Source organism: Nuphar pumila, chromosome 15 (genome assembly GCF_984573655.1).
Source record: "Nuphar pumila chromosome 15, dmNupPumi1.hap1.1, whole genome shotgun sequence".
Lineage (NCBI taxonomy): Eukaryota > Viridiplantae > Streptophyta > Magnoliopsida > Nymphaeales > Nymphaeaceae > Nuphar > Nuphar pumila.
In genome coordinates, this window is record NC_143263.1 from 32,938,150 (window position 1) to 32,965,754 (window position 27,605).

The 27,605-nt window shown below is 38.6% G+C and overlaps 1 protein-coding gene across 1 annotated transcript in view; it reads left to right on the forward strand.

The window, feature by feature from the left end:
• Positions 1–27,605, forward strand: part of LOC149815054 (serine/threonine-protein kinase EDR1-like) — a 133,651-nt gene that overhangs the window by 37,150 nt on the left and 68,896 nt on the right. Inside the window, exons 4-5 of the mRNA XM_089988684.1 lie at positions 2,968–3,539; positions 3,612–3,983. Of these exons, the coding sequence (XP_089844810.1) occupies positions 2,968–3,539; positions 3,612–3,983 (944 nt within the window). The remainder of the gene's footprint in view (positions 1–2,967; positions 3,540–3,611; positions 3,984–27,605) is intronic.

Here is a 27,605-nt window from a genome sequence, read left to right on the forward strand (position 1 = left end):
CAATTTTTTTAAATATTATTTTTTGACAAACTAAAAATGTTTTGGTATATCATGAACGGCTGGATGCAAATCTAGCACCAAAGTTCACACTTATTTTCATAGTAAGCTATTGACCTTCGCTCCAATGGATTTTTAATTATTGGGAAGAGGAAGAAACAGATAGAGCACAAGCCTCCTCTTTCCGTCCGCTCTTGCCGAAGTGAGCAAATTGCATGTAGAGAGAATTGTAGGGGCTTATAGTTTAATTGGTTGAAACATACCGCTCATAACGGTTATATTGAATGTTCGAGCCCTACTAAGCCTATTCCTTTTTTCCCTTACATTACGGTCAAATCCCCCACCCAAACAATTCATCTCTTTGTCCACTTACGAAGCCTGGTAATCCTTTTCGTCAATTCATTCATGAGCTTTAAGGGCTTACGAATACATCCGGAAGTCCTCGATTTGGAATTATATTCCTATTCATTCTTTTCCTTATGTGAAGTGAAAAAAAACCTTCCTGGTTGTCAGGGCCCCTAATAAGCTAGTCGTACGACGTACCTTTTGCATGATGGGCCAACGAGGAAATGGGAACAATGGCTTAATCCATTAGGTGTAGGCGCTTTTCAGAGGTTGCAGGTGATAGTTGTTCCTATTTGACCCAGGGCACAAGCACTCGCAAAGCTTTGCGTCAGGGCTTTTCTAGTTGGTTCACAAACGACAGTGATTCGAAAGGCGTCTAGAAGAAATGAAACTTCTTTTTGTCTTTGTTCTCCTCTAATAAAGCCACCATGAGTGAAATTCTGTAGATAATCCATATGTTGCCTAACAACCTTTCTCCTTTGGTCAATTGGAGTCAACGTTTCGAAGGCCTTGACTTTTTACAGAAAGAAGGGGAAAACTAGTCATCAGATTTTTCATATAGAATCGGCCTCCCCGTACCACGACAAAAAAAGTTGGAATAATATGCAGAGCTTGAAAAAGAAGCAGGGTAGAGATCAAGGCACTCACAAAGCGAAGCGTTAGGGCTTTGCTCGTTGAGGAAAGAAAAAAAATCCTTTAGGATTTTGGTTTAGTTGTGGAATGCGATCTGACACCTCATCTCTAACAGAGGCTTGACTAGGCTAGAGGATTCTGTTTGCTCTTGCTCGGGCTTCTTATCCTGCATACAAGATGGTTTTATAGTGAACCTGAGAAAAAACCAGTGAAATCAGGAACAAAGGCAAGAGATAGATATTTCATCACTTTCGGAGATGGGATGGAAACAAATTCATGAGAAGAGATGGTAGGCTTGATACAGATACTGCAGCTTATAAGCCACCTTAGAATCAACCAGTTCAGTTCGACTATACCCGCCTTAAAGACCTCACGGTAAAGTACTTCCTAAGGATCTACCTTCTCTTCTTTTTCCAGTCCCAAATCACTGCCGTCTCATTCTGCATTAGTGTGCATGGCCTTATAGCTACAGTCTTTCCCTACAGGCACCTATATCACATAGGTGTGAGTGTGGGTGCCGATGCCGCTAAAAATACTTGGGTGCAGGGGTGCAGGGAGGGTGTATTTATATAATTTTTAACAGTTTTAAGTTGACACTAATGAAATAAATTTTTTTTCATATCATCAATTCATCATGCATAAATTCATGCAATAAATCAAATTAACAATCTACAATTGCTATTCCTCATCAATAAAAAATAACATCACACTAGTGGAGAGGTGCGTATATATATATATATATATATATATATATATATATATATATATATATATATATATATATATGTGTGTGTGTGTGTGTGTGTGTGTGTGTGCATTTATGTATTTATATATATAATATAGATAAAATTGAACTTGGTTAGGGTTAACTGAATCTACTTTTGGACAGAAATGGACCTCAGTGTGGTTGACTTTACCTGACACAAAGGAATCCAAGTCCAAGTGTCGCACCCGCATGGGTGCGGGTGCGACACGGGTGCGGTGCCCTGTTAGAAGAGTCCGTGTTACATAGACAGGCACCTTCATAATTTCCACTGTCCAAGTGATCAAGACTCTTCTTAAAGAGATGAACATGTTGTTTACTTACTTTCTAAGAAAAGAAAGGTACCGGGAGAAAAGACAATAGCCTTAAAACAACAAAAACTTTCCAGATCTGGGCCAAGATGAATTATTATAGGCGATTTATTAAAACCATTGAATTCAGAATATGGTAAAGTAGCTCCTGGATGGGGAACTACACCGACTGACCGACAGATGGACCACTAGTCAAATCGGATGTGAAGCCGCCCGTCGTAGTCGGAGGGAAGACACCCTACTTGATGGTGGAAAGTCGCCTTCCAGACTTCACAGAGAGTCATTTTACTCTATTTATTTGTTCACAATCAGCCGAAGCCAGTCCTTTATATCCAATCAAGTAGCGTACCCCTATGTGTAAGTTGTGGAATTAATGGGGAGATAATCTGCTTTCATTAAGTGATTTATTAGACAATCGAAAGCATCATTCCTACGATATTTCATTAAACCATGTATGTGCTATTGTTTTAATATGATTCCTGCAAGATCCTTGTAGTTTTGGTACTCAGTTTTGCTACACGTTATTTTTCTTTGTTTTCTGTTTTTTGAGGAAATTTATTTTTCTCAAAAATACACAATAGACAAAAATGCACTTTCTTCTTTCAGGATCTCCATCCCAAGCAACATCTAATAAGAAATTCATCATAGAAAGCCTTTTTGTCGAAGTCATTCAAGCTCTAGTCATTTCCACTTGTGTGCCTTATTTCTGCCTGTGTCCTATATGCATCTAGTATCCATGAATCATATCTTTGTCTACATAGCTATGTTTCATATGCTAATTCTTTGATTATGCCTGCTTGTTTTAGGTGATTTATAATAATCAAAGCAGCTGCGTTGTTGTCACTGTCCTTATCATTGTGCATTTTCAGTCTTTTTCCATGTTTGCATAAAAGCTGATACAGAGTTTCATTTTGTCAGTGAGTTTATTATTGATCTAATGGGAGCCCCAGGAACATTAATTCCAGCGGAAATTCCCAGTAACCATTCTCAAATATTTCAATCAGATATGATGTGCTCAGATACAGTTTCACAAACCATTAGGGATTTATGTTTGGCTCTTGACACCAATGGTTATCATTCAGGAAAGAAAAATGAAATACTCAAGACAAGCTCAATTGATTCAAATTTCTGCCCACCAGCAACAAATTCAGGTCCCTCTGAAAGTGTAGATGTTTCTGTTGAATCTGTGAGTAGAGCTGCGGATCTTGCTGAAACCAATCAAACTGAGAGATTTGAACGTGAATTTGGAAAGCTTCTTCCTTCCTTAAATGATTCTTGTAAAAGCTTAGCCAGAACAGAGGCTGAAACTCCTGCTCAACAGATGAAAGTTAAAGATGTTTCGAAGTATGTGATTAGTGCTGCTCAAAATCCTCAATTTGCACAAAAATTGCATGCTGTATTATTGGAGAGTGGGGCATCTCCTCCTCCAGATCTATTTTCTGATGTAAATCTATCTCAACTAGTGGGGCAAGAAGTACATCTTGAACACAGTAGGTCAACAGAAAGAATACAAAATTCACATCTTTTTGTGGGATTGGATCACAATATGCTTGTTGTTCCAGCTGTAGGCATAAAATCAGAAACAGATGGCCATGGAAATGATCAAAATCAATATTTGGATGGGATGAACCCGATGATACCTCAGATGGCTGATTCAAGAGCTGTTGTTCCTGCTTCCAACTTATGCCAAAGAAATCCTGACAATAACGTTACAACTGAGGACAGTGCACAAATGGGTAAAGATGATGAAACCGAAAAACATCCTTGCCTGCAAGGTAGTCATGAAAACATAAAAGACCATGTCATGAATGGCAGAGAAATAATCAAAGACAATCAGCGTGATGCTACCAGTTGTAATCGCAAAATAAGCCCAGTATTTGCAGAATGTGAGATCCCATGGGAAGATCTTCAAATTGGTGAAAGAATTGGACTTGGTAAGTAATTGATAAAACCTCAATGTTCATGATATAGTTTGCAAAGCACAGGACTTTTATCTTTGGTTTGTGTAACTGTTGGTTAGTTACAAAGCTGTTAAAACAATCTTCACCTATTTCTTTCTTGTACTTGAATTGTATATTATATTTACTGACACATTGTTTGGCCCTTGCCTTTATTTTGAACTTTGATTTTCTTCAATTATCAACTTATTCATACTTGCACAGAATCCTTGTTGGAGTTTCTTGAATAATTGTTTCAAAAATGCTTTTCATTGAAGGCTTGGTTTCTTTATCTGCTTCTGTTCTCTGTCTTGAATGACGACTCTATTACAGCATGATCTCTCATCATGTGGGAAACTTCTCATAACATGGTTATGCTACATCTTTCACTTTTACAAACTGATAAATTTCGGGGTAGATTAACTTTTGCGCATGAGGATATTTGACGGTGCAGAAATCCCTTTGATGGCTAATGCCACCAGGGAAGGAACTGCTGTGGAATGCGAGTCCAACGTTCCCTATCCTTTCTCCACTTAAATAGAGTGGAAGTGGTGATTGGAGCCATTTACTCTCATTTTTATGTTGGAGCCCACCATTGACATGTACTCCATCTCATCTTCTATTGTAATTCTCGTTACTGTATTAGAGCAGCCATGGTCCATTCAGGCAAGCCATTATCTGTCACTCCATTGTTTTCCATCCTTTTCCTTTTCTGTTCCTTGTCTGACCCTAATCTCTCCTTTTCCTTTGTTGTTTGCTTTCCTATTCTTTTTCATTTCTTATTGTATAATCCTTTTCAACAGGAAAAAAAATATAATGGTAAGGAAAAGATATTCATCAACATTTCTCTCATGCCTCATTCATCTGCATGTGTTCCACCGTACAAGTTCTTTTTCTGTGTTTGTGTGTCAAGCCACATTTTGTCATCTTTCTAATTGATTGTTTCACATAGAGTCTGTGTTAATCTAAGCATGTTGTTTCATTTTCTCATATAATACACCTATTTTATTTTACATGGCACTCCTCACCCTTTTTCCTTTTTGCTGCTACGCTTAAGCTTCCTTCATTTATGATCCTATCATTTTTGTAACCCCAGATATATGCCTTGGCATATTTTCTCTTTCACTGTATTTCTGTTGTCCAATATTTGACATTATATAACTGGGCTTGTCTTCTTTCAGCTTTATAAGATTGTCCCTTCAATTGGATGAGGACCTATTCGTCACAGAATACGCCTCTACTTCACAAAAATCCTTCTTGTTATATATCAATCTCACACTTGTATTTTATATCCAACATATGATATATAAGGCTTAATTGTATTCGGGGGTTATAAGATTTTATATTAACTGTAACATTGTTTTTCACTAACTTTTCCATCCATTTATTCTGGTTTAATTCTACTAACAATTAAACCTTTATTCTTCAAAGTTTTCTTTATAAATTATAGTTCTCATTTGGATCTTCTCTAGAATGGCCAATAAGTATTACAGAACTACAAACAGCATGCGCCATGGGACCTCTTTTCGTGTACGTGTCACTTCATTTATAATATGTGCGAACAGATTTGAGCTTGAATAGAAACACATTAATAGCCTATGGTCAGTTATTAAACTAGATTCGACCCCATTATATATCTTCACTGAGTTTTGATACAACAATCAAAATCATTTAAAAGATTTTCTTTCTCTTGTTGCCTTAATTAAAAAATAATTCTACTATTGACCTTCTTGGTGTGAAGCATTTGATTATCTTTTAGGATGTTACTCCATGATTCTCTTCCAAATTTTTACAGAATGACTATTGAGTTTAATGCTTAGTATGTTATACATGGATAAAGGTATTCTGGTAATCTTGTTCAAGTCTTAATGTGATTTTGTATTGATTACTAAGTGCGAGGTGTTACATCGTATTGGAAATCTCCTTGGATGCAAGGAATTATTTCTTGATTTATTGGTGAGATTTTTGTATCATAGGCATTTTGTGTGAAAGGATTTGATTTATTGGAGAAGACTTACATTTCAGAAGACGTATTGCCAGCTGGTTTAAGGCAGGAACAGTTGCACTGCATTTCATTCTAATGTACCCTAAGTCAAGAAACAGTAGCAGATGTTGCTACTGAATTTTGCCCCAGAAAACTCATGAATTGTAGAAAGCACAAAACAGAGGAAAGATGATGAATTAAAATAGCTTTCCGACGGTCTATGGCACACAAGAAATTGACAGACCGGTGCCGAGATGTGGCCCCAGAAGCGTTCCTAAAAACAAGTACTGAACAGGTGCTGCTGCCCATGTTCCATCTGTTTTAGCCTATTTTCCGGCCACCTACGCTGGAAATTCAGAAAAACAGCAGAAAGAATAGAGAAAGAGGAGTTTGTTATCTTTCCCATGCCACCAAAATCACAACGATTCGATAAACGGTTGGGGAGATAAGCCTCTGGGAACACAGACTAGTTGACTGTTTCATACTGCAGGGAAAATACTTGCGCCATATTTTGAATTGGGAAAATAAGCTGTCCAGATGAGTTTTCGTGTAATATCGCGTATTTTCATACTGAGTTAAATTTGATTTTTTGTCGAAAATTTGTCTAAGTCTGAAATAAAAATCGTTTGAGCCTCGATCTTAGACCGATGTTTTTGAGTTTGGGCTTGGCCCAGGTCTCATCGATTAGGTCGAGGTGAGCCAATCGAAGCGTAAGAAAGAGTTTCATTTTCGACCTTTAAATTCAGGCGAAATTTGAGCGAAATTTGAAATTTGATATTTGTGTAATATGTCGTTGGAAGCGTCTCGGAATTCTGAGCACAATGATATTTTATTTTTCTGAATTTGAGTTCCGGTTGGCCCGAAAATCGCATTTTTTCAAAAAATTGGCGGTTTGTCGAGCCGGATCCGAAGGGGATCGGATTGTATCCAATGCATATGATCCGAATTATTATGGATTTGGATCTTATTTAAGACCCATTTTAATATGGATTTAATCTAGATCTTGATCAAATTTCGTTTTGGGTATGGGTTTGGATTTTGGATTCGGATCTGGACCCAAATCCATGTTCAATAAAAATGTAGTTATAAATTCAATTTAAGGCTTTAATTTATAGCTAACTGGAGTTAAAAAGACTCCTAAGGTAATTAAACCAACTTTGGAAATTCATAATTATTTAATTAATTATTAAATAATTATTAAATAATTAAATAATTATTAATTAATTAATTAAATTATATTAATTCCGAAAATTTGATTTAGGGCTGAATAGGATTTCTTAAAAGAGTTCTCATACTTACCTAAGAAGACTCAAGAAGGATTAAGAAAGGATTTTAAAAATTTGGAAAGTTTTGAAAAGTCAACTTTAGAGTCCAAAATTTTTAAATTCTAAGAGAGAGTCCTAAATGGGACCTCTCTAGAGGTGCTGGAAATATAAGGGAGGTGTCCTCGCTATTTCTCTATAAATAGATCAAAGAAAAGAGAGATGAAAGAGAAAGAGAAAGTAAAAAAGAAAGATGAGAGAGAAGGAGAGGAAAAGAAAGGAAGGAGGAAGAAGAGGAAGAGTTTGGACTTCTCCAACCATCTACCCACATTTTTCAACTTTCACCATCATTTTTCTTCAAGTTTTTATTCATGGTATGAGTTTTCTCTCTTGAATCAAGTGAGAAATTGATATAGATTGGATTTCCATGTAATAATTTAATGGAAATCCATGGAAAATGTGTTTAAAACTATGTTTTTGTAAATACACATGAAGGAGGATGCATGGATCTTCTTCCATGATGGTATTCTTGAATTTTTCTATTCTTTCCATGATTTTCTTTTGTACATGATAAAACAAATTTTTTATTGGTAGTAGATGTGTTTATTTAGAGGTTTCTTTTGATGAGTATCGTCTTCCATGGATTTGTTTTTATGCACCTCTTCAAAAAGGAATTTCTGTGTATGTTTCTTTTTATGAAAAACAGAATTTTATTTCATGTTAAAATAGCCCAATGATTGCTTGTTCTATGTTAAACTTGATTCTCCATTGAACGAACTGTTGGATGTGATCTTGATCCTTTTTATCCTTTCAAAAAATAAAATAAAATTCTGTACATAATTATTTTTATGCTAAAACAAAATTTATTTAATGATAAAAGAATGGTTCGTTAAGTGGTCCCAGTAGGATATTATCTATTTTCATGGATGACCCATTTTAGGGACTGTGTAGGGGCATGTAAATATGTGAGGAAACAATATTGAATACATGCATTAGCATGCTTAATTGACCATGGATCTGTGCATACGTGAGTATGTTTACCTAACCATGCCTTTTGAAACATGAATTCATAAATCCTTGTATTTCTAATCTAAGAGCCTTATAACCATGCCCACTTATGTAAAGGACTGCATATGTTTTGGAGGTGGATTTAGGTATATGTACATCTGTGCGAAATTTAATTTTTTAACAGGCATGCAGTCTTGGATGTGGCCTCTTTTAATACATACATATTTGGTGAAATCAAGATTCTGGTCAGGCGCCTTATTGAAAAAAAAATTGGGATTTTATTGGGTTGCAGCCTGGTTGGTTGGGCAAACCTGGCAGTGCCTTGACAGGCCTACCAGGCCCAGCTGGCCTGGCCTGGCTTGCCAGGCCTGCCTAGCCAGATCTTTTAAATGCAAAAAATGGTCTGTTTGGGTTTTTAGCCAACTCAGTTGGCTGGACTGAACTAAGATAGTTCAGTCCCAGCCAACCAGGTTTGGCTGGGCTGGCCCCTGTTCAGTAGGACACAGACCCAGCTAGGTCGGTTGGGCCATGTTCAAAAAAAAAAAAAAAAATATATATATATATATATATATATATATATATATATATATATATATATATATATATAATATTCAGTCGCATGTGCAAACTTCCAGGTTGGGTTCAATGTAGGTAATTTGGTTTCATTACATGCTAATATGTCATTCCAAATTTGTTTCTAGTGCAGGTACATAAAAAAAATGAAAATGTGCAACTATATAATTAAATTTCTAGAATTTTGTTATTTTCACTGGACTTGGAAGATTCTTATATTGGCACTTAAGTAAAAATTCTGAAAAAAATCAATAAGGGTTCGATATGGCTGGCAGCCAGCCGAGTGGGTCTCGGTTGACTGCCTGGCCTTGGCAGCCTGTGACAGGCGATGCCCAGGCCCAATCTGGGCCATGTGGCACCCTGTCAGGCCCAGCCGACTGGGTCGGCTGGGTGCTGGCCTATTCATGTCACAAAAATATATATATTTTATTTTCAGGGTGCTGGCCTGTTTTATAAAAAAAAATGATGTACGAAATATAATTTCGAAAACAAAGTTTTTATAAATAAAAAGGACTTTGTTTTGGACAGGTGGGTGGCCTGTTTAAGTTCAGCCGGGTCGGGGTTGAACCCTAGTCAACGGTCTCGGCTAGGCTTGATAAGCCAACTTCAAGAAAAAATAATTATATTTAACACTTGATGTATTTAAATCTGAAATTAAACATTTAATATGCATGATAAATTTCAAGCTTTTGGTTATGTACATTTATGTGGGTTTAAATACACGTGAATGAAAACTTTCACATGCTTTGAATTGATGTGACATGATTAAGTATTATGCTACTTGAAGTTTGCTTCAAGTGCACGTGCATACATGAATTGATGTGTGTCTCTCATGTACATAAATGCATGAATTGTTCACTTGTCCAAATTGAAATGATTCATGAGTGTGCATGTGTGTGGAATGATTATGCACATGAATAGTGATCACATGCATATTAATGTGGTAGCTCATGCATATTGTTTAATTGACACATATGAATGTGCATTGGAAAATATGTTGACATCATTGTATATTTGACATGTTATGAGTTTTGCATATGATGCATCGATGATCAAAATGAATCATGGTGGGCCTGATGAGCCTCGAGCTTGGGTTGCTCCTTATTTACTTGCTTTTCATGCATCGCAAAAATCACATTAATATTGTTTTCTATATTGCACTGTTCTATATTTTCCACAGGGGGTGGTTCCGTGATGAGCCTCACATTTGGAAATGCGAATTTGTGATATTAATTTGGTATGCCGAATTGCAAATTAATGAAATGACTATTAATAATAACTTAAAGAAAAAGAATAGTGTAATGTACCTTCTGAGATGTCTCGTCGGGAGTATGAGACTCTTGGAGTTACGGTTTTGAGGAAACAAAAAAGATACAAAAACTTTGTGTGCATTGTTATTGCTCGTGAACCCGATATTTAGGTTCTTTCTCCTGACCATGGTTTTAGAGAGAGTCCACCACTTTGCCTGGGGGTGGTGTGTAGACATAACTGTTATTTTGGTATACCAAGAAAAGTGACACTTGTGGATGGGTGGTCCCTGGTGTCCCCGATATTAGATGGGTGGTCTAATGTTTCGAACGCTGTTTCGGCCTAGTGCTAAGTTTGGAACCCAGTAATAAAATACAAATTGTGTACTAAGCTACCCTGAGAACCTAACTTGACCTCAGAGATTTTACCCGTTTGGTGTATCCGTGAGAAATTAAAAAGCGAAACTTAAATTGTATGCATTTAATAGGGACATGCATATGAAAAAAAAAACTTGACTAAAGATAATAATGTGTTCATACATGTGTATTGAAATCATGTATATTTCTGCTATGCATTAGATTATGCATATTTACTTATTCCCTTAATTGTGATATATTGATGAATGCATGATGTTTCTTCCCTACTGCATGCTAAATGTCTATATTGCTTAACTTGTGGTTCCTGTTGATTATTAAGTTGTCCCTCATGCTTAACAATTGTTCCCTATTGCATAAATGATTAATTGAATTATGAATTTGTCACAAATGCATTCCTCTAAATTATTGCATGAATTGTATCTGGATTCTTTATGCTTATTTGTTTCATTAGAGGGATTCATACGCAGGATTCTTTGAATTCTGACACCCTACTTTTTGTGTTTTTCGCAGCTTCAGATGCCTAGTGAGGAGTGTTAAAATATGATATATATATATATATATCTATATATATAGATTACGACACATACACATATATATGATATATATATGTCTATGTGTCTATCTATATATATAAATATATATATTTATTTTGTAATACCCGATAGGGATAATTCTGTCATTTCACATGTACATGCATATCCTTGATATGCTTTCTTTTTCTTTTTCCTTTTATTTTCTTTTTTTACTTTTTTAGTTTTCCTTTTTTTATTGTTTGAGAGGGGTCCACATAGAGTCATTGGATCCCTCCAACGGTCATAAATATGACCGTTGGAGGGGCTCCAATGACTCTATGGGAGCCCCTCCTTGGGTCCCTTGCATTGTATAAATAAGGGGCATGACTCCATGTATTCTTCAAGCTTCTAGTGAAACATTCTATGAGTGAAATATATTTTTTTACCTCTTTGTGTGTTTGACCACTTTTGGTGGTTTATTTTGCCCATTAGTGGCCTCTTGTGTATGTGCGTGCTTTCTCTTGGAGACTTCGTCTCTCTCATTTGGCACTTCATTACATGGTATCAAAGCCTTGGTTGAGAAGGCTTCATCGGATCCTCTCTTGACAAGTAATACCTCTCCTCTCTCTTGTCTTCAAAATTCTTTTTCTATAAATGGCCAACAAAGATGCAAAAATCGATCTCTCATTCAAATTGGATGGGACCAATTGTAACGCCCCAAAATTTCGACTTGTGATTTCGAAAACATTATCGAAAAACCTTTCAAAGATTTAAAGTTTTTACTTAAAAAAAAAACAACAGAAGGCATTTGGAAAGGAGCACAAGTCAACAATCCTGGGTACGTTAGCTGAAAAACCATCACTCACATGAACAACCACTTAAATGAATTGAGGAAATAAGGTAATAGATTAAAAATCTGCAGTTTATTACATAATGAGCATTTTTCCAAAGTTTCATAATCTAAAGAAAAACTCTAAAACTCAGAGTCAAGCTGCCAGCAGAAAGAAAATAAATCTTGAGCCATATTGTACCACGCCATCGGCCGTCTGTGAAGTCCTACTCCTCACCTGCCCATGAAATGGGTCAGTTTCATAACAAACCAGTAGGTGCACGAATAGATAAGTAGAATGAAAATAAAGCAGGATATTCATGAGATAAGCAGTTGTTATATTAAAACAATCAATACAGTTGTAATCTATTCTAACAAATGTAATATGTGCAAAGAGCTATTGTTTGAAGCATTTCAAGCAGTGTAAGTCTCAACTATTCAAAAAGATAATCTTTAAGTTCTGATATTAACTGGCCTGTGGGTACGCAAAGACGCGAAACGTAGAAACAACCGAGACCGATCCGGGGGTTTATTATGTCAGGTGTTTTCATTAACCCGGATGACTGACTGAGTCCTCTCCTAAGGGGACGGTCAGTGACCAAGAGAGTAAATCCCCAAAGGCATTCGTGGCCCATGGATGCATCCAACTTCTGCAAAAGTACTTGGGAGTTACCACCTAGGATAATTTATGGTAATCCCATTTCCCCTAACTCTGATGACTGGGAAGCCGAGTCTTTTGCCTGTGGGGTGGTTGTTAACAACCTGTCCATCGGAGTTTTTGTACCATCCATCCTCTCCCTTGATGAACCGTGAAGGTCGAATGGGTACGACGGGGGTTTCTTAACCGCCGCCCCATCCTACTTGCTCTGGTCTATTAGACTCACTCGAGCATCTTGCCTGTGAAGACGAGTTATCACCATTTATGTGATCTCAGCATTATGCTAAATGCACGCATCGAGGTTGCTACAACCTCATCCTCCAACCATCGTAACCCACATGGGACGTACTTGTTCAAAAAGTACGATTGTACCTCCCTAGAGGTACGACTATGATGAGCTGGTAACAATTAATGTTTTATGATTCTTTTGTTTCATACATGACAAGTATTGCTCTTTGAGCAATTGACCTGTGGAGGCCGACATTATCTCATTAATATCTATAGGGTGTTGATTGCTCACTTCAGGGTACTTCATTACCTCTTGTAAACTTATACCGTTCCTGCCTTAAGGTCCGGTTACAATAGCAATTGCGGTGGGTTTCTATCTAGAAATGAGTCTATTTACAAAGTTTACATTAAGTATGCAATTTCAAAAGAATAAGCATGCAGAACAGACAATCACAAGTTAAGAAATCCTACAGGTAAGCAGGTATGCCAATTAAATTACTCGATTCTCTCTAGAATGAGTCTACCCATAGAGTTTACATTAAGCATGTAATTTCAAAAGAATCAGAACAAGTAAAACACTGACCAGCCAATCATAAATTAATTACTTCTTCAGATAAGCATGTATGTAAAATAATTATTCTATCTCAGAAGTTTGATTTTTATTTTATTCATCCAAAATCCTCGTCTGACTTTCCCCTACCTCGGGATGTCGTGCAACTGCGTGCGTTTACGGGTGTAGATGACACGAGGCTTAGGCCGCGGAGCCAGAGTGGGGTTCGATGCGAAGTCTGCAAAAGTGTGAGTATTATTATTATGACATAGCTGTCAAAAGAACAAAAGGGCAATGGTAAGACCCGCCCTGTCGGCGGAAACTGATGAGTGGCAGGGTCAAGGTTCCTACGTAACAGAAAAAGAAATTGAACGGTAGTGACCGACGATCTTGACCAAACGACGAACAACAGGGGCATCGACCCTTGCCACGAATGACAAGACAACGGATGGCAGGGGCATCTGCCCCTGCCAGCCTGACAAGCGGTGAATGGCAGGGGCCTCGGCCTCTGTTAGACACAACAGGCAACGGCAGGGGCCTCGGCCCCTCCCTCACAAGAGTAACAAAATGGCAGGGACCTCGGTCCCTGCCTGACAAAGCTGGATGACAGGGCCTCGACCCCTGCAACCCAATGAATGGCAGGGGCCTCAGTCCCTGCCAGTCAAAGCGGCAATCGGCAGGGACTGCAGCCCCTGCCTGACCCAACAAGGAACTGGCAGGGGCGAGGCCCCTGCCAGAAGAACGAATAATGGTAGGGGCCCTTTCCCCTGCCTGACAAAATAGGAAAATGGCAGGGCCTCGGCCCCTGCCTAGCGAAAATATAAACGGCAGGGCCTTGGCCCTTGCTCGTCTGAAAAGGAAATGGCAGGGGCCTCGGCCCCTGCCTGAAGAATCGACTAATGGCAGGGGTCTCAGCCCCTGCCTGACAGAGTCACGGCGACCCCAAAAAGGGGGAAAAAGGGTGCTGCAGGGGTGACTGGACCCCTGCCGGCTCTCTGACAGCCCCAAGAGGGAGGGAGAGACGAAGAGGGGGGGGGGAGAAGAGGGTGGAGACGACGTACCTGGGAGGCGGTGGTCGGCGTCGGCGTGGGTCGCAGCGACGGCGGCGCTGGTGGCATGCGCAGGGAAGGAGGAGAGGGCCGGCGCAAATGGGAGCAAAGAGCTTCGAGAGGGAGGAGAGGGTGGTGTGCCTCCCCCTCGCCCTCCTACGCTGGTCTTAAAGGGCTCAGGGGGGGGGGGGGGGGGCGATGAAAGGGGAAACCCCGATGGGTTTCCCATATCCTCCCGAAATCGCAGGTGGAGGGGGGGGGGGTGTTGCGGCGCTCGGGAAGTCCTGAGTCGGGTTATAAAACCCTATCGATGACGGGCCCGGGTCGGGTCCGGACTCGACCCGGCCTGGGTTTGATACAATTAAATTTTTTTTAAACTGTGGGTTTTACACCAATTACCGCATGTGGGCGGCCGCTATGGAAAATAATCTCAAAGGTAAAAAACTTTGGGGTTACGTATGTGAAACCATTCTGGAACCACAATTGAAGTTAACTAAGTTTGAAGGAGATGAGGAAAAAACATTGAACGAAGAAGAAAAAGAAAAGACTATTCTTGATTACTCTTCTAAAATGGAAGATTGGGAAAGTGAGCATGCTAAAATCTTAGCATGGTTCATGAATAATGTCGAATTGAAGATTTGTGCAAATCTTGCTAAATTCAAGAAGGCTAATGAAGTTTGGTTTTTTATGAAAGGCATGTACACCCAAAGAGACCTTGCTAGGCATTTTTTTCTACAAGAAAAGGTAAGAGCTACCAAGCAAGGTGTTATGAGTATTAGGGACTACTATAGTGCCCTATCCTCTTTATGGGATGAGCTTATTCTTCTCGAACCACAATGGGAAGGAAGTGCTATTGCCATGAGACAAGAGCAAATGAAAAAATAGAGGTTCTTTCAATTTATTCATGGGCTTCGTCCCGAATTTGAGCAACTTAGAGGATCTCTTCTTCATAGGGCCTCTACTCCTCTAAGTGATATTTTGGCTGACTTATGTCAAGAAGAAACCCGTTTGGCCTTGAAAAGAGATGTTGATGGAGTACATGCCGTGTCTAGACCCGGCAACAATGCAAGATCATATAAACCACCACATTTTTGGAAGAACAATGGTGGTGGAGGAAGAAGAATCATTTGTCATAATTGTAATGAACAGGGCCATATTCGTCCCGATTGCCCTAAATTCAAAAAGAAGGTGGCTTCCGTGGGTGAAACTCCTCCAATCATCAATGAAGATTCAAAGAAGGATGGTGACATAAAGGAGTCCATCGCTCATCTAACCGAAACTCTTCAACAATTTATAAAAATGAACTCCTCTACATCATCCTCTTCACCTTCTACTTCCAGTGCCGCCATCTCCTCCTTTCCAGGTATGACTTCTTGGATTCTTGACTCGGGTGCCTCTTTCCATATGACTCCAAATGCATCACTTTTGTCAAAACCAAGTCTCAATAAATTTAAATCATATGTATCCACCGCCGATGGAACATCCTTGAATGTTGAAGGCATTGGAAATCTTGAGAAAACTTATGACCAAAACAAAGGATTTTTTGTTCCCAATATCCGAATTATTCTAAAACTTAATCTAAACCTTTTTTCCGTTTCTCAAATTACCGATTTTGAGTGTAATGTCTCTTTTTCACCAACCCATTGCTATGTGCAGGATCTCCGGTCCGGGAAGCGGATTGGGCAAGGCCATAGAAGAGGGGACCTTTATTATATGGATTTTTTGTCTTTGCCATCCAAATCATTTTGTAATCATGTTCAATCTAAAGATATTGAGACTTGACATAAGAGACTTGGACACCCTAGTATTTCCAAGTTGTACCTCTTTTCGTTTTTGGAAAAATTTTGTAATACAAATATATTTACATGCAATGATTGTATTCTTGAGAAAATTCACTCTCTTCCATATTCACATAGTAATTTCGTGTCAAAAAGACCTTTTGAACTTGTGCATTCCGATGTATGGGGACCGACACCCGTTATGTCCAAAGGGGGCTATTCTTACTATGTTTCTTTTATTGATGACTTTACTAGATACATATGGGTTTACATTATTAAGAATAAATCCGATGTCTTCACTAATTTTAAAGAATTTCACGTTCTTGTTCAAAATCAATTTCAACACAATATAGCCATATTTAGATCTGACTCGGGAGGTGAGTACATGTCTAAAGATTTTCAAAATTATTTTAAAACAAATGGAATTTTGCACCAACGATCTTGTCCTAAAACTCCGCAACAAAATGGTCTTGCGGAAAGGAAACATAGACATTTAATCGAAACCACAAGAACTCTTCTTGTGTCTAAAAATGTTCCTAAAAAATTTTGGGCCGAAGCTCTTCTTACCGCAACATATATAGTAAATCGTATGCCCTCTTCTTCTTTAAAAAATGTTTCACCCTTTGAAAAATTATTTAAAATTACTCCAGATTTTAATAGACTAAAAATTTTTGGGTGCAAATGTTTTGTACTTAGTCAAGGACAAGATAAATTGTCACCTAAAGCTCTTGAATGTGTGTTTATTGGCTATGGTGAGAATAAAAAAAGCTATAGATGCTATGATGTTCGAAACAAAATGGTTTTGATATCCACACATCTAGGGAAGACATCGATTATTCTTTTCTATTTGACTTAGCTCCTAGAATTGAGTCCCCTGAGGCAATTATTTGTGATACTACTTGTGATGACATCTTACATTATAATGATATACCACAACATGATAATGTTTCCCAAAATGAAAACCTTAATGATATGAATGTATATACCCGGCGGTTAGGAAATGAACATCAACCTACTATTGACAGATACTCTCAAGACTTCTCCTTAGAAGAATCTATTGACAACGATCCACCTAGGAGATCTTCTCGTACTAGTAGGCCACCACAAAAATTTGTGTCTTGTGAATCCTTTTCTCTGAATTATAGGACTTGTCTCATGTTAATACATTCGTATCATGAGCCTACCTCATTCAAGGAAGCTAAAGATCATCCACATTGGATTGAAGCTATGAAAATCGAATTAGAGGCTCTTAACAAAGCCCAAACCTGGAGCATTATTCCTCAACCTTTAGGAAAAAAGGCAATTGGGTGTAGATGGGTATATAAAGTGAAAACCAAATGTGATGGGTCTCTAGAAAGATACAAAGCTCGATTGGTTGCAAAAGGCTATGCCCAAGAATATGAGATTGATTATGAAGAAACTTTTGCTCCTGTAGCCAGAATGACTAGCGTACGAACCTTAATTGCTTTAGCCTCCATCAAACAATGGCCGATATATCAACTTGATGTTAAAAATGCGTTCCTAAATGGAACTCTGTGTGGAGAAGTTCTTATGGACCCTCCGCCGGGTCTTGAAAAAGAAAATATTCTAAAATTGAACAAAGCTCTCTATGGTCTTAAACAAGCACCAAAAGCTTGGTATGATCTTTTCAGCAAAGTAGTTCTTGATAATGGTTTTTCCTCATGTTACATAGATACTGCTTTGTTTGTTAAATCTTCTAATGAATACATAACAATTTTGTTGTTATATGTTGATGACATGATTATCACAGGTAATGATAAGAAAGGTATTGATCTTATTAAAAATATTCTTAAGAAAAATTTTGATATGTCTGACCTGGGTTTTCTAAGGTATTTCTTAGGAATTGAAGTTGCATACTCCCCCAAGGGGTATGTCCTATATCAGATGAAGCTTGCCTCTGACATTATTGCTAGGTCTGGGCTGACAGATGACAAAAGGGTGGAGACTCCAAAAGTGATCAATGCCAAGATGAGAGCCAGTGATGGCACTCCTTTAGCAGACCCCACGCCTTACCGTCAATTGATTGGATCTCTAACATTTTTATCTATCACCAGACCCGACATTTCACATGCAGTTCATAGTGCAAGCCAATTTCAGACTGCTCCTACTATTCACATGGCAGCAGTAATGAGGATTATTAGATACTTAAAAAATTCCATAACTAAGGGAGTATTCTTATCCTCTTCTTCACCTCTTACTTTACTTGCGTATACTGACTCCTATTGGGGGGGGTAACCCCGATGATCGTATTTCTACCACAAGTTATTGTGTGTTTCTTGGTGAGTCACTTATCTCCTGGAGGTGTAAGAAGCAGCATAAAGTCTCTCTCTCGTCTACCGAAGCAGAATATCGTGCGATGGCCACTACCACAACTGAGATTATATGGTTAAAAAGCTTACTTAAAGATATGGGTGTCTCATTCTCAACTCCTTCAAAGCTGTGTTAAGACAAACAAGAGCTCTATCTATATTGCTAGCAATCACACCTTTCATGAACGAACAAAGCACATTGAGATGGACTGCCATTATGTTCGTGATGAGTTCTTACGGGGCACTATTCAACTCCCATATGTTCCTACCGAATATCAGTTGGTGGACTTCTTCACCAAAGCTTTGCCATCGTCTCACTTCTACTTCCTCCTTAGCAAACTCTCGGTGATTTCACCGTGTGTTTGAAGGGGGGTGTTAAAATATGATGTATATATATATCTATATATATAGATTACAACACATACACATATGTATGATATATATATGTCTATGTGTCTATCTACATATATAAATATATATTTATTTTGTAATACCCGATAGGGGTAATTCTGTCATTTCACCTGTACACGCATATCCTTGATATGCTTTCATTTTCTTTTTCCTTTTATTTTCTTTTTTTACTTTTTTAGTTTTCCTTTTTTTATTGTTTGAGAGGGGTCCACATAGAGTCGTTGGACCCCTCCAACGGTCATAAATATGACCGTTGGAGGGGCTCCAACGACTCTATGGGAGCCCCTCCTTGGGTCCCTTGCTGTGTATAAATAAAGGGCATGACCCCATGTATTCTTCAAGCTTCTAGTGAAGCATTCTATGAGTGAAATATATTTTTTTACCTCTTTGTGTGTTTGACCACTTTTGGTGGTTTATTTTGCCCATTAGTGGCCTCTTGTGTATGTGCGTGCTTCCGTGCTTTCTCTTGGAGACTTCGCCTCTCTCATTTGGCACTTCATTACAAGGAGGACTTGCTTTTGAGAGGATCTACGAAGGGACTACACGACTGTGTGACAAATTCTTTGGACGACGTGGCTCTTTCTTTTTGCTTTATTTACTTATGTCTCAAACTATATGCATTTTAATAAATAAAGTTTGTGTTGCTTTGGTCTGAAAGATGAGTATAAGATGCCTTGTGGTGGTGGTTGTTTTTAACTGTAAGGCTCCAGGTCTCTGGGATTGTTTTCACACTTGTTAAAAAAAACACACTTTTTAAGGGGTATGAGTTGGGGTCGTTACATTTCGGCTCTAGCTCAAAATGAAACAGACTTATATATGAGTCTCAACTTTCCAACGAGCCTGAAAACACGAGTTTTCGTTACTGGATCGCTGATATACGAATAAAATAATGTATTTTCTGTGAAAAAAGTCATCGAGATGACTGTTTTTTACTGTTTACGACTATTTTCAATTGCCGTGGAAACAGAATCTGAAAACGGGCCGAACATGTCAAACATAGTCATGTTTGTCTGCTTTCCAACGAATCTAAGAATGTGAAAAAGCGAGCTACGAGCGGAAAGATATGCCTCTGCCAAGGTGACAGTGCCAGAAAACAGAAAACAAAAAATATAGCAGGATTTGGATCTGAGATAGATCCAGATCATGTGCTTGTTTGAGAGCTTTGATAGCGCTGTTACGATATGCATATGGTTATATCGTATATATGTATATATATAATACATTGTAATAGGTAAATACCCATTAGGGGTAATTTTTTCTTTTCAGTCTTGTAATAAGTTGTGTCCATTAGGGGCACAACAATTTTTTATTTGTTTTTTGTATAAACTAGGAATTTAGTTTAATGTTGAGGGCATTATGGTAAAATCCATATAGAGTAGTTGGGACATCCCTAACGACTTTATTTCTAACCGTTGGGTTGGGGAATGTCCCAAGGGCTCTATGGCTCCTCTGATGTGTATAAATAGGGGCATTTTTCTTCTTGTAAAGTTAATGTTTTCTCAAGCATTTTGTTATACAAAATCCTATATTTTTAAGTGTGATCTTGGCCCTTGAGTGGCCTATGTATATGCACTTTTGTGTTGACCCATAAGTGATCTTGGTGTTATTTGATATTGTGTTCTTGTAAGCCCATAAGAGACATTCTCTTGCATTCTCTTTCTCATTTCATTACATAGTATCAGAGTCATTGATTAAGGAATTTGTTCATGTGGACGTGAGAGCATGAATCATGTGATCGTGGGATCTTGCTGTCCAAAGAATACTTCTCTTCCATTCTATCTTCTCTTTTTCTATTTGTTGAAGGATGGATGAGATGCACTGAACCCTAGGTAGTGAGAGAGAGGAGAAAGGAGAGAGGAGAAAGGAGAGAGGAGAGAGGAGAGAGGAGAGAGGAGAGAGGAGAGAGAGAGAGACGGCTGCACAGAAAACAAACTCATCAATCTTGATTAGGGCTAATCTCTATGTTAAATAGAGAGAGGCCAAAAATAGAAATTACACATAAGTCCCTCAATAAAATAAAATTCAAATAATCTTTAGATTAGAAAAACTTAACCATAAAACCTCTTAATCTCAACACTCCCCCTCAAGCTGGAGCATAGATATCGATCATGCTCAGCTTGTCACAACAATGGGAGAAACTAGGCCTCGCAAGGGCCTTGGTAAAGACATCAGCAACTTGATCTTCGGAAGATACATGATCTGTGCAAATATAACCAGCCTGAATCAAGTCACGTACGTAGTGACAGTCAACTTCAATATGTTTAGTCCTTTCATGAAAAACTGGGTTGTTGGCAATATATGTAGCAACCCTATTGTCACACACCATCACCATAGGTAGGGATACTTTCACCTGAAGTTCGGTCAAAACTGATTTTACCCACATGATCTCAGCTGCGGTCTGAGCCATAGCTCTGTATTCTGATTCAACACTCGACCTGGCTACAACAGTTTGTTTCTTACTCCTCCCGGTAACAAGATTTCCTCCCACAAAAACACAGAATCCAGTTGTTAATTTTCTATCTTCGATAGACCCCGCATAATCTGCGTCAGTGTAAGCAACAACGTCCAATGAAGGATTTTGTTTAAACAACAGTCCTTTACCAGGAGATGACTTTAAGTACCTGAGAACCATCATAGCTGCATCCCAGTGAGCTTTGGTAGGTTTATCCATGAATTGACTAATTTTACTCACGGCTAATGAAATGTCAGGTCTAGTAACGGTCACATATAACAACTTACCCACCAAGGATCTTGTTGATGTTCTGAAAATAAACACAGAAATCGGGGTAGAGAGAGAGAGAGAGAGAGAGAGAGAGAGAGAGAGAGAGAGAGAGAGAGAGAGAGAGAGAGAGAGCTGCTTAGAAAAAAGAAAACTCATTACTTTGGATTAGGGCTAATCTCTATATTAAATAGAGATAGTCCAAAGAACGAAATTACACCCAGGTCCCTCATTAAATATTAAGATTCAAATAACCTCTAGTTTAGAAAAACTTATTTACTAAAAACCTCTTAGTCTCAACACTCCCCCTCAAGCTGGAGCATAGATATCAATCATGCTCAGCTTGTCACAACATTTTGAAAAATTTAGTCTAGCAAGAGGCTTTGTAAACATATCTGCAACTTGATCTTCTGACTTTAGATATTTGGTAGTGATATGACCAACTTGCACCATATCTCTTACATAGTGGCAATCAGCTTCAATGTGCTTTGTTCTCTCATGAAAGACATGATTGTTCGCTATATATGTGGCAGCCTTGTTATCACACATCATGGTCATAGGAAAGGAAACCTTCACCTGAAGATCATGAAGAACAGTACGAACCCACATCAATTCAGCAGCTGTTTGGGCCATAGCCCGATATTCTGATTCTGCACTCGACCAAGACACCACATTTTGTTTTTTACTTCTCCAAGAAATCAGGTTGTTTCCCAGAAACACGCAAAATCCTGTGGTAGATTTTCTATCCACTACAGATCCTGCATAGTCAGCATCAGAATAGGCCACTATCTCCAGAGTTCCACTTTTCTTGAACAATAATCCCTTTACAGGAGAAAATTTTAGATATCTGAGAATCATTATAGCTGCATTCCAGTGTACCTCAGTTGGTTTGTCCATAAATTGGCAAACTTTGCTTACTGCTAAAGCAATATCCGGCCTGGTCACAGTTACATACAGTAGCTTCCCGACTAGGGAGCGATAGCTTTTGCTATCAACCGGTTTTGACCCTTCTTCAAACAACTGAACTTTCTGGTCCATGGGAATATTTGCTGGTTTAGCTCCTAACATTCCCGTTTCCTTTAATAAGTCAAGAACATACTTCCGTTGAGACAAAACCATCCCTTCACGGCTCCTAGCAACTTCTATACCCAGGAAATATCTTAGTGAACCAAGGTCTTTTGTAACAAAGTGTTTTTGAAGATGAGCCTTTTGTGGCTTCAATATCTTTCACATTGTCTCTTGTAAGAATGATGTCATCCACATATACTACCATAACAACTGTGCCTGAATTAGTTTTCTTGATAAACAGTGTATGATCTGCCGCTGACCTATTAAAGCCAAAGCGTGACATCACTTCAAACAACTTCTGAAACCATGCACGAGGACTTTGTTTCAAACCATAAATCACCTTTCTCAATCTACACACCTTCTGACACTCCCCCTCAACCTCGAATCCTGGAGGTTGTTGCATGTAAACAGTCTCAGATAGATCCCCATATAGAAAAACATTTTTCACATCTAATTGGCACAAGCTCCAACCATGCTGAACAACTACTGAGAGAACAAGACGAATGGTACCCATCCGAGCAACAAGAGAAAAGGTTTCAAAGAAATCAATACCATATGTCTGAGTATACCCTTTTGCTACTAATCTGGCCTTGTACCTTTCAATAGAACCATCAGATTTGTACTTTATTGTATACACCCATTTACATCCAACAATGTCAGCATTTGCTGGGGAATCAACTAGATCCCATGTATGCTGAGAGACTAAAGCATCCATTTCTTCTTGCATAGCCAGCTTCCAGCGGTTATCAAGTTCTTACTGTTGATAGTTCAGAGGAATAGTTTCAGCAGATAAGGCTGAAATAAACGTTTTCATCTGATTTCCAATTCTGGCATCAGAGACAAAATGAGATATGGGATATAAGGTACATTGTCGTGTCCCTTTGCGTAGAGCAATAGGCCTGTTATCATCATCATGAAGATCACTATTGTCAGTAGAACTTACCTCAAGGAAAGAAGAAGATGAAGGCACTTGCGGAGGTGGAGCTCTACGTACATATACCAATGGAGGATCATTAAATCTTGAAGAGGATGAAATTTGGTTTGGTAATGAGGGCACAGACTCCAAAGGAAAATGAGGTATAGGTAATGGAAAAGACTCAGTTGGATCAACCTGCAGCGGGGAACCGGTACTAGAGAAATATGGAGTGGATTCCAAGAAAGATACATCCGCACTGACATACTCTCGACGAGAAATAGGATCATAACATCTATATCTCTTTTGATTTTTGGGATAACCTATAAATATGCATTTGGTAGCTTGAGCAACTAATTTATCACGGCCAGGTCCAAGTTTGTGTACAAAACAAACACATCCAAATATTTTTGGCGAGAAAGAGAAGAGTGGGGCATTAGGTTTTAGGATATGTAATGGAATTTGATCACCCACAGATGATGAAGGCATGCGGTTGATCAAATAACAAGCAGTGGTAACTGCATCACCCCAGTATAACGCAGGAACATTGGATTGAATCATAATGGTCCGGGCAACATCAAGCAGATGCCGATGTTTTCGCTCAGCCACCCCATTTTGTTGAGATGAATAGGCACAGAAAGTTTGGGGTTGAATGCCATGATCTTGGTAAAATTGTAACAGAACTTTTGATTTAAACTCAAGAGCATTATCAGTGCGAACAATCTTGACAATATATTCAAATTGAGTTTTTATTTCAAGAATTAAGGATTTGATAATACTTGGAACTTCAGATTGTTCTTTTATTAAAAACACCCATGACAACTTAGAGAAATCATCAACAATAACAAGGTAATATCGACACTGAGTCCTAGTAGGAATCTTACTAGGACCCCATACATTTGCATGAAGAAGTTCAAAAACTTTATTACTAGACTGACTCTGACTCGAAGGGAACAAACTTCGATGATGCTTGCCCAGCTGACATGCTTCACACTGAAAGGATATAGTGGAAGGAATTTGAGGAAAGACAGACCGAAGCTTTGACAATGAAGGATGACCAAGTCGACGATGCCACTGAACAAGACTGAATGAGTGTTCTACTGCAGCATGAACATTACCCACTGGATGATGTAGGTAGTAGACTCTATTTTCTTCATAGCCTCCACCAATCTTCTTCCCCGTCAGCAAATCCTGAAAATGACAACCCATTGGATCAAATATTACTCTACAGTTTTGTTCTTTTGTAAGGCAACTAACAGAGAGTAGACTTTGAGGAAAGTTTGGAGCATGAAGAACATTTTTCAATTGTAAGGAGGAGGATATAAAAATATTTCCCTGACCAACAACCGGGGAGGAACTCCCATCAGCTAATGAGACTCCTCGATGAATAGTAATATCCTTTAGATCTGAAAAAACAAGTGAATTTCCACACAAGTGTCTGGATGCACCAGAGTCAATAATCCACTTACTGTCAGTCGGATGAAGATGATTTCCTGTTGAGTAGGCAACACCAGCTACAGGAGGAGTTGAACTCAAGGGGCAAAGAGCTATCAATTCATCATATTCAGCACGACTGAGGGTGATACTACTGTCACTTGCAGAGATATTATCCTGTACATTTGTTGCCTCGAGAGTAGTAACATTTGCTTTAGGAGCATAAGACTTTGATGAAGAAGAGGTTGGTCGACCATGCTTATCCCAGCAACGATTTTTAAATGTCCAGATTTTTCACAGAATGTACATTGAAGTTTTCCTCTGCCTCCCATACCTCGTCCACGACCTTGTCCTCTGATATTCTGAATATTTCCATGCCCATAACCAGACGAGACAACAAGAGCAGATGACTGAGTCATAGGCTGAGACTGTGGAAGAGAAATCGCAAGTCTACTCAGACGATTGTATGCATCAGCAAGAGTAGGTACATCTGATCCAGTCAACATCTGGACTTTTGCAACAAAAAATTATGAAGAGAGACCTGTAAGAAACCGAGCAACCATAGTTTGTTCTTGATGATCCTTTTGCTTCGAGCAACAAAGAGGCCTGTGAGCATTGAGTCTTTCAAATGCAGCTTTGATAGAGGCATAGTATTGGGCCAAGGTCTGATCTCCCTGATGCAAATTATATATTTCCTGTTCGACTTGCAGGATACGACTCACATTAGTCTCTTGTGAGTACGTATCTCGAAGATTATCCCACATCTGTTTGGCAGTATGATAGTAAATTAAACCATTTGCAATATGGGGTTCGACACTATTCATGATCCATGACATAACTATGTCATTATCTTCATCCCAAGTAACGTATTTTCCAACCTTTTCATTAGGTTCATCTTCCAACAAGATATGTTTTCTACGATGTCCAGATACAAACATCATAAAAGTTCTGGACCACCTGGCATAGTTAGTTTCATTCAACCTAACAGAGGAACCATACGAGAAGGGATTTGCAAAAGCCTTATATTCCCCAATATGTTCAATTTTGGAGTCACATTTCGAGGATTCACCCATACTGAATATTGAATCCTATTTCAGCTTAAAGAAAAATCAGACTTACTCACGTGAACAGTGTGTGTTATAACCCCACGTCAGGCAAGTCCACGACTACACAAGCTGTCACACCAGAAATGAAGTCTTGACAACAGTACTAATTGAAATGAATGTTTCCACACAGCAACAGTACTAATTGAAACAAAAAACTTTCCACAAGCCAATACTACGACTAGCAGCAGTACCAACAAAATTTCACAAGCAACATATGTTTCCACACATCAGGAATCACGCCTGCGGCTTTAAAAAAAAACTGCTGTTAACAATTTGTTTTTCACAGCACTCCTGCTACAACTGAAAAAAAAAAATATTTCACGACACAGCCTGCTGCTCACGCCTGCTGCTTCCACGAACAGAAATTGTTGTTAACATTCTCTTTTCACAGCACTCATGTTACGACTGGAAAAATAATCCATAACACAGTCCACGAACATAGAATTGATATTAACATTCAGTTCTGATCACGTCTGAAATCAAACAACTCGGTTCCACGAACATAGCCTGCTGTTTCCACGAACAGAAAACAAAAAAAAATTCCACGACACAGCAGAAATCACGACTGCTGATATTTATGTTCTAAGAAATGAACAACCAAATAAGATCTGAGAGGAACTCGACACTCAGATTCACTACCAACGACAACATGTTACGGCAAAAAAAATTATTTCACGATATAGTAGGGAATCACGTCTGAAATCAAACACCCAAATAGATTTTAAGGAGAACTCGGCACCTAGATTCACGACCCACGATAACATGCGCACGCAGATGCATAGAGATCACGACCGCTGCTCCCATATAGATCACGACATCCAGAACTTTTATTTTTTTTTTCGTTGGAAGAAGATTGATCACACTCCCAAGATCAACTACTCTGATACCATGTTGATGTTCTGAAAATAAACACAGAAATCGGGGTAGAGAGAGAGAGAGAGAGAGAGAGAGAGAGAGACGACTGCTTAGAAAAAAGAAAACTCGTTACTTTGGATTAGGGCTAATCTCTATATTAAATAGAGATAGTCCAAAGAACGAAATTACACCCAAGTCCCTCATTAAATATTAAGATTCAAATAACCTCTAGTTTAGAAAAACTTATTTACTAAAAACCTCTTAGTCTCAACAAATCTAAAACTGGTACTATCCACATATTCAGATTTCTCATCGAACATATGAGTTTTGGGATCCATAGGAATGTTAGCTGGCTTCGCTCCTAGCATTCCAGTCTCTTTTCATAGGTCCATCACATACTTTCTTTGTGACAACACTAAGCCCTCTTTGTTTCTTGCAGCCTCAATACCCAAAAAATATCGAAGGGAACCAAGATCTTTAGTAACAAAGTGTTTCTGAAGATGATCCTTTGTTGCGGAAATATCTTGGGTACTGCTTCCTGTTAATATGATGTCATCGACATATACCACCATAACCACAATTCCAGAACTAGTTTTCTTGATAAACAAGGAGTGGTCTGAGGCTGACCTGACAAATCCAAAATCCGACATTACCTTAAATAATTTTTGAAACCATGCCTGAGGACTCTGCTTCAGGCCATAAATAGCCTTCTTCAATTTGCACACTT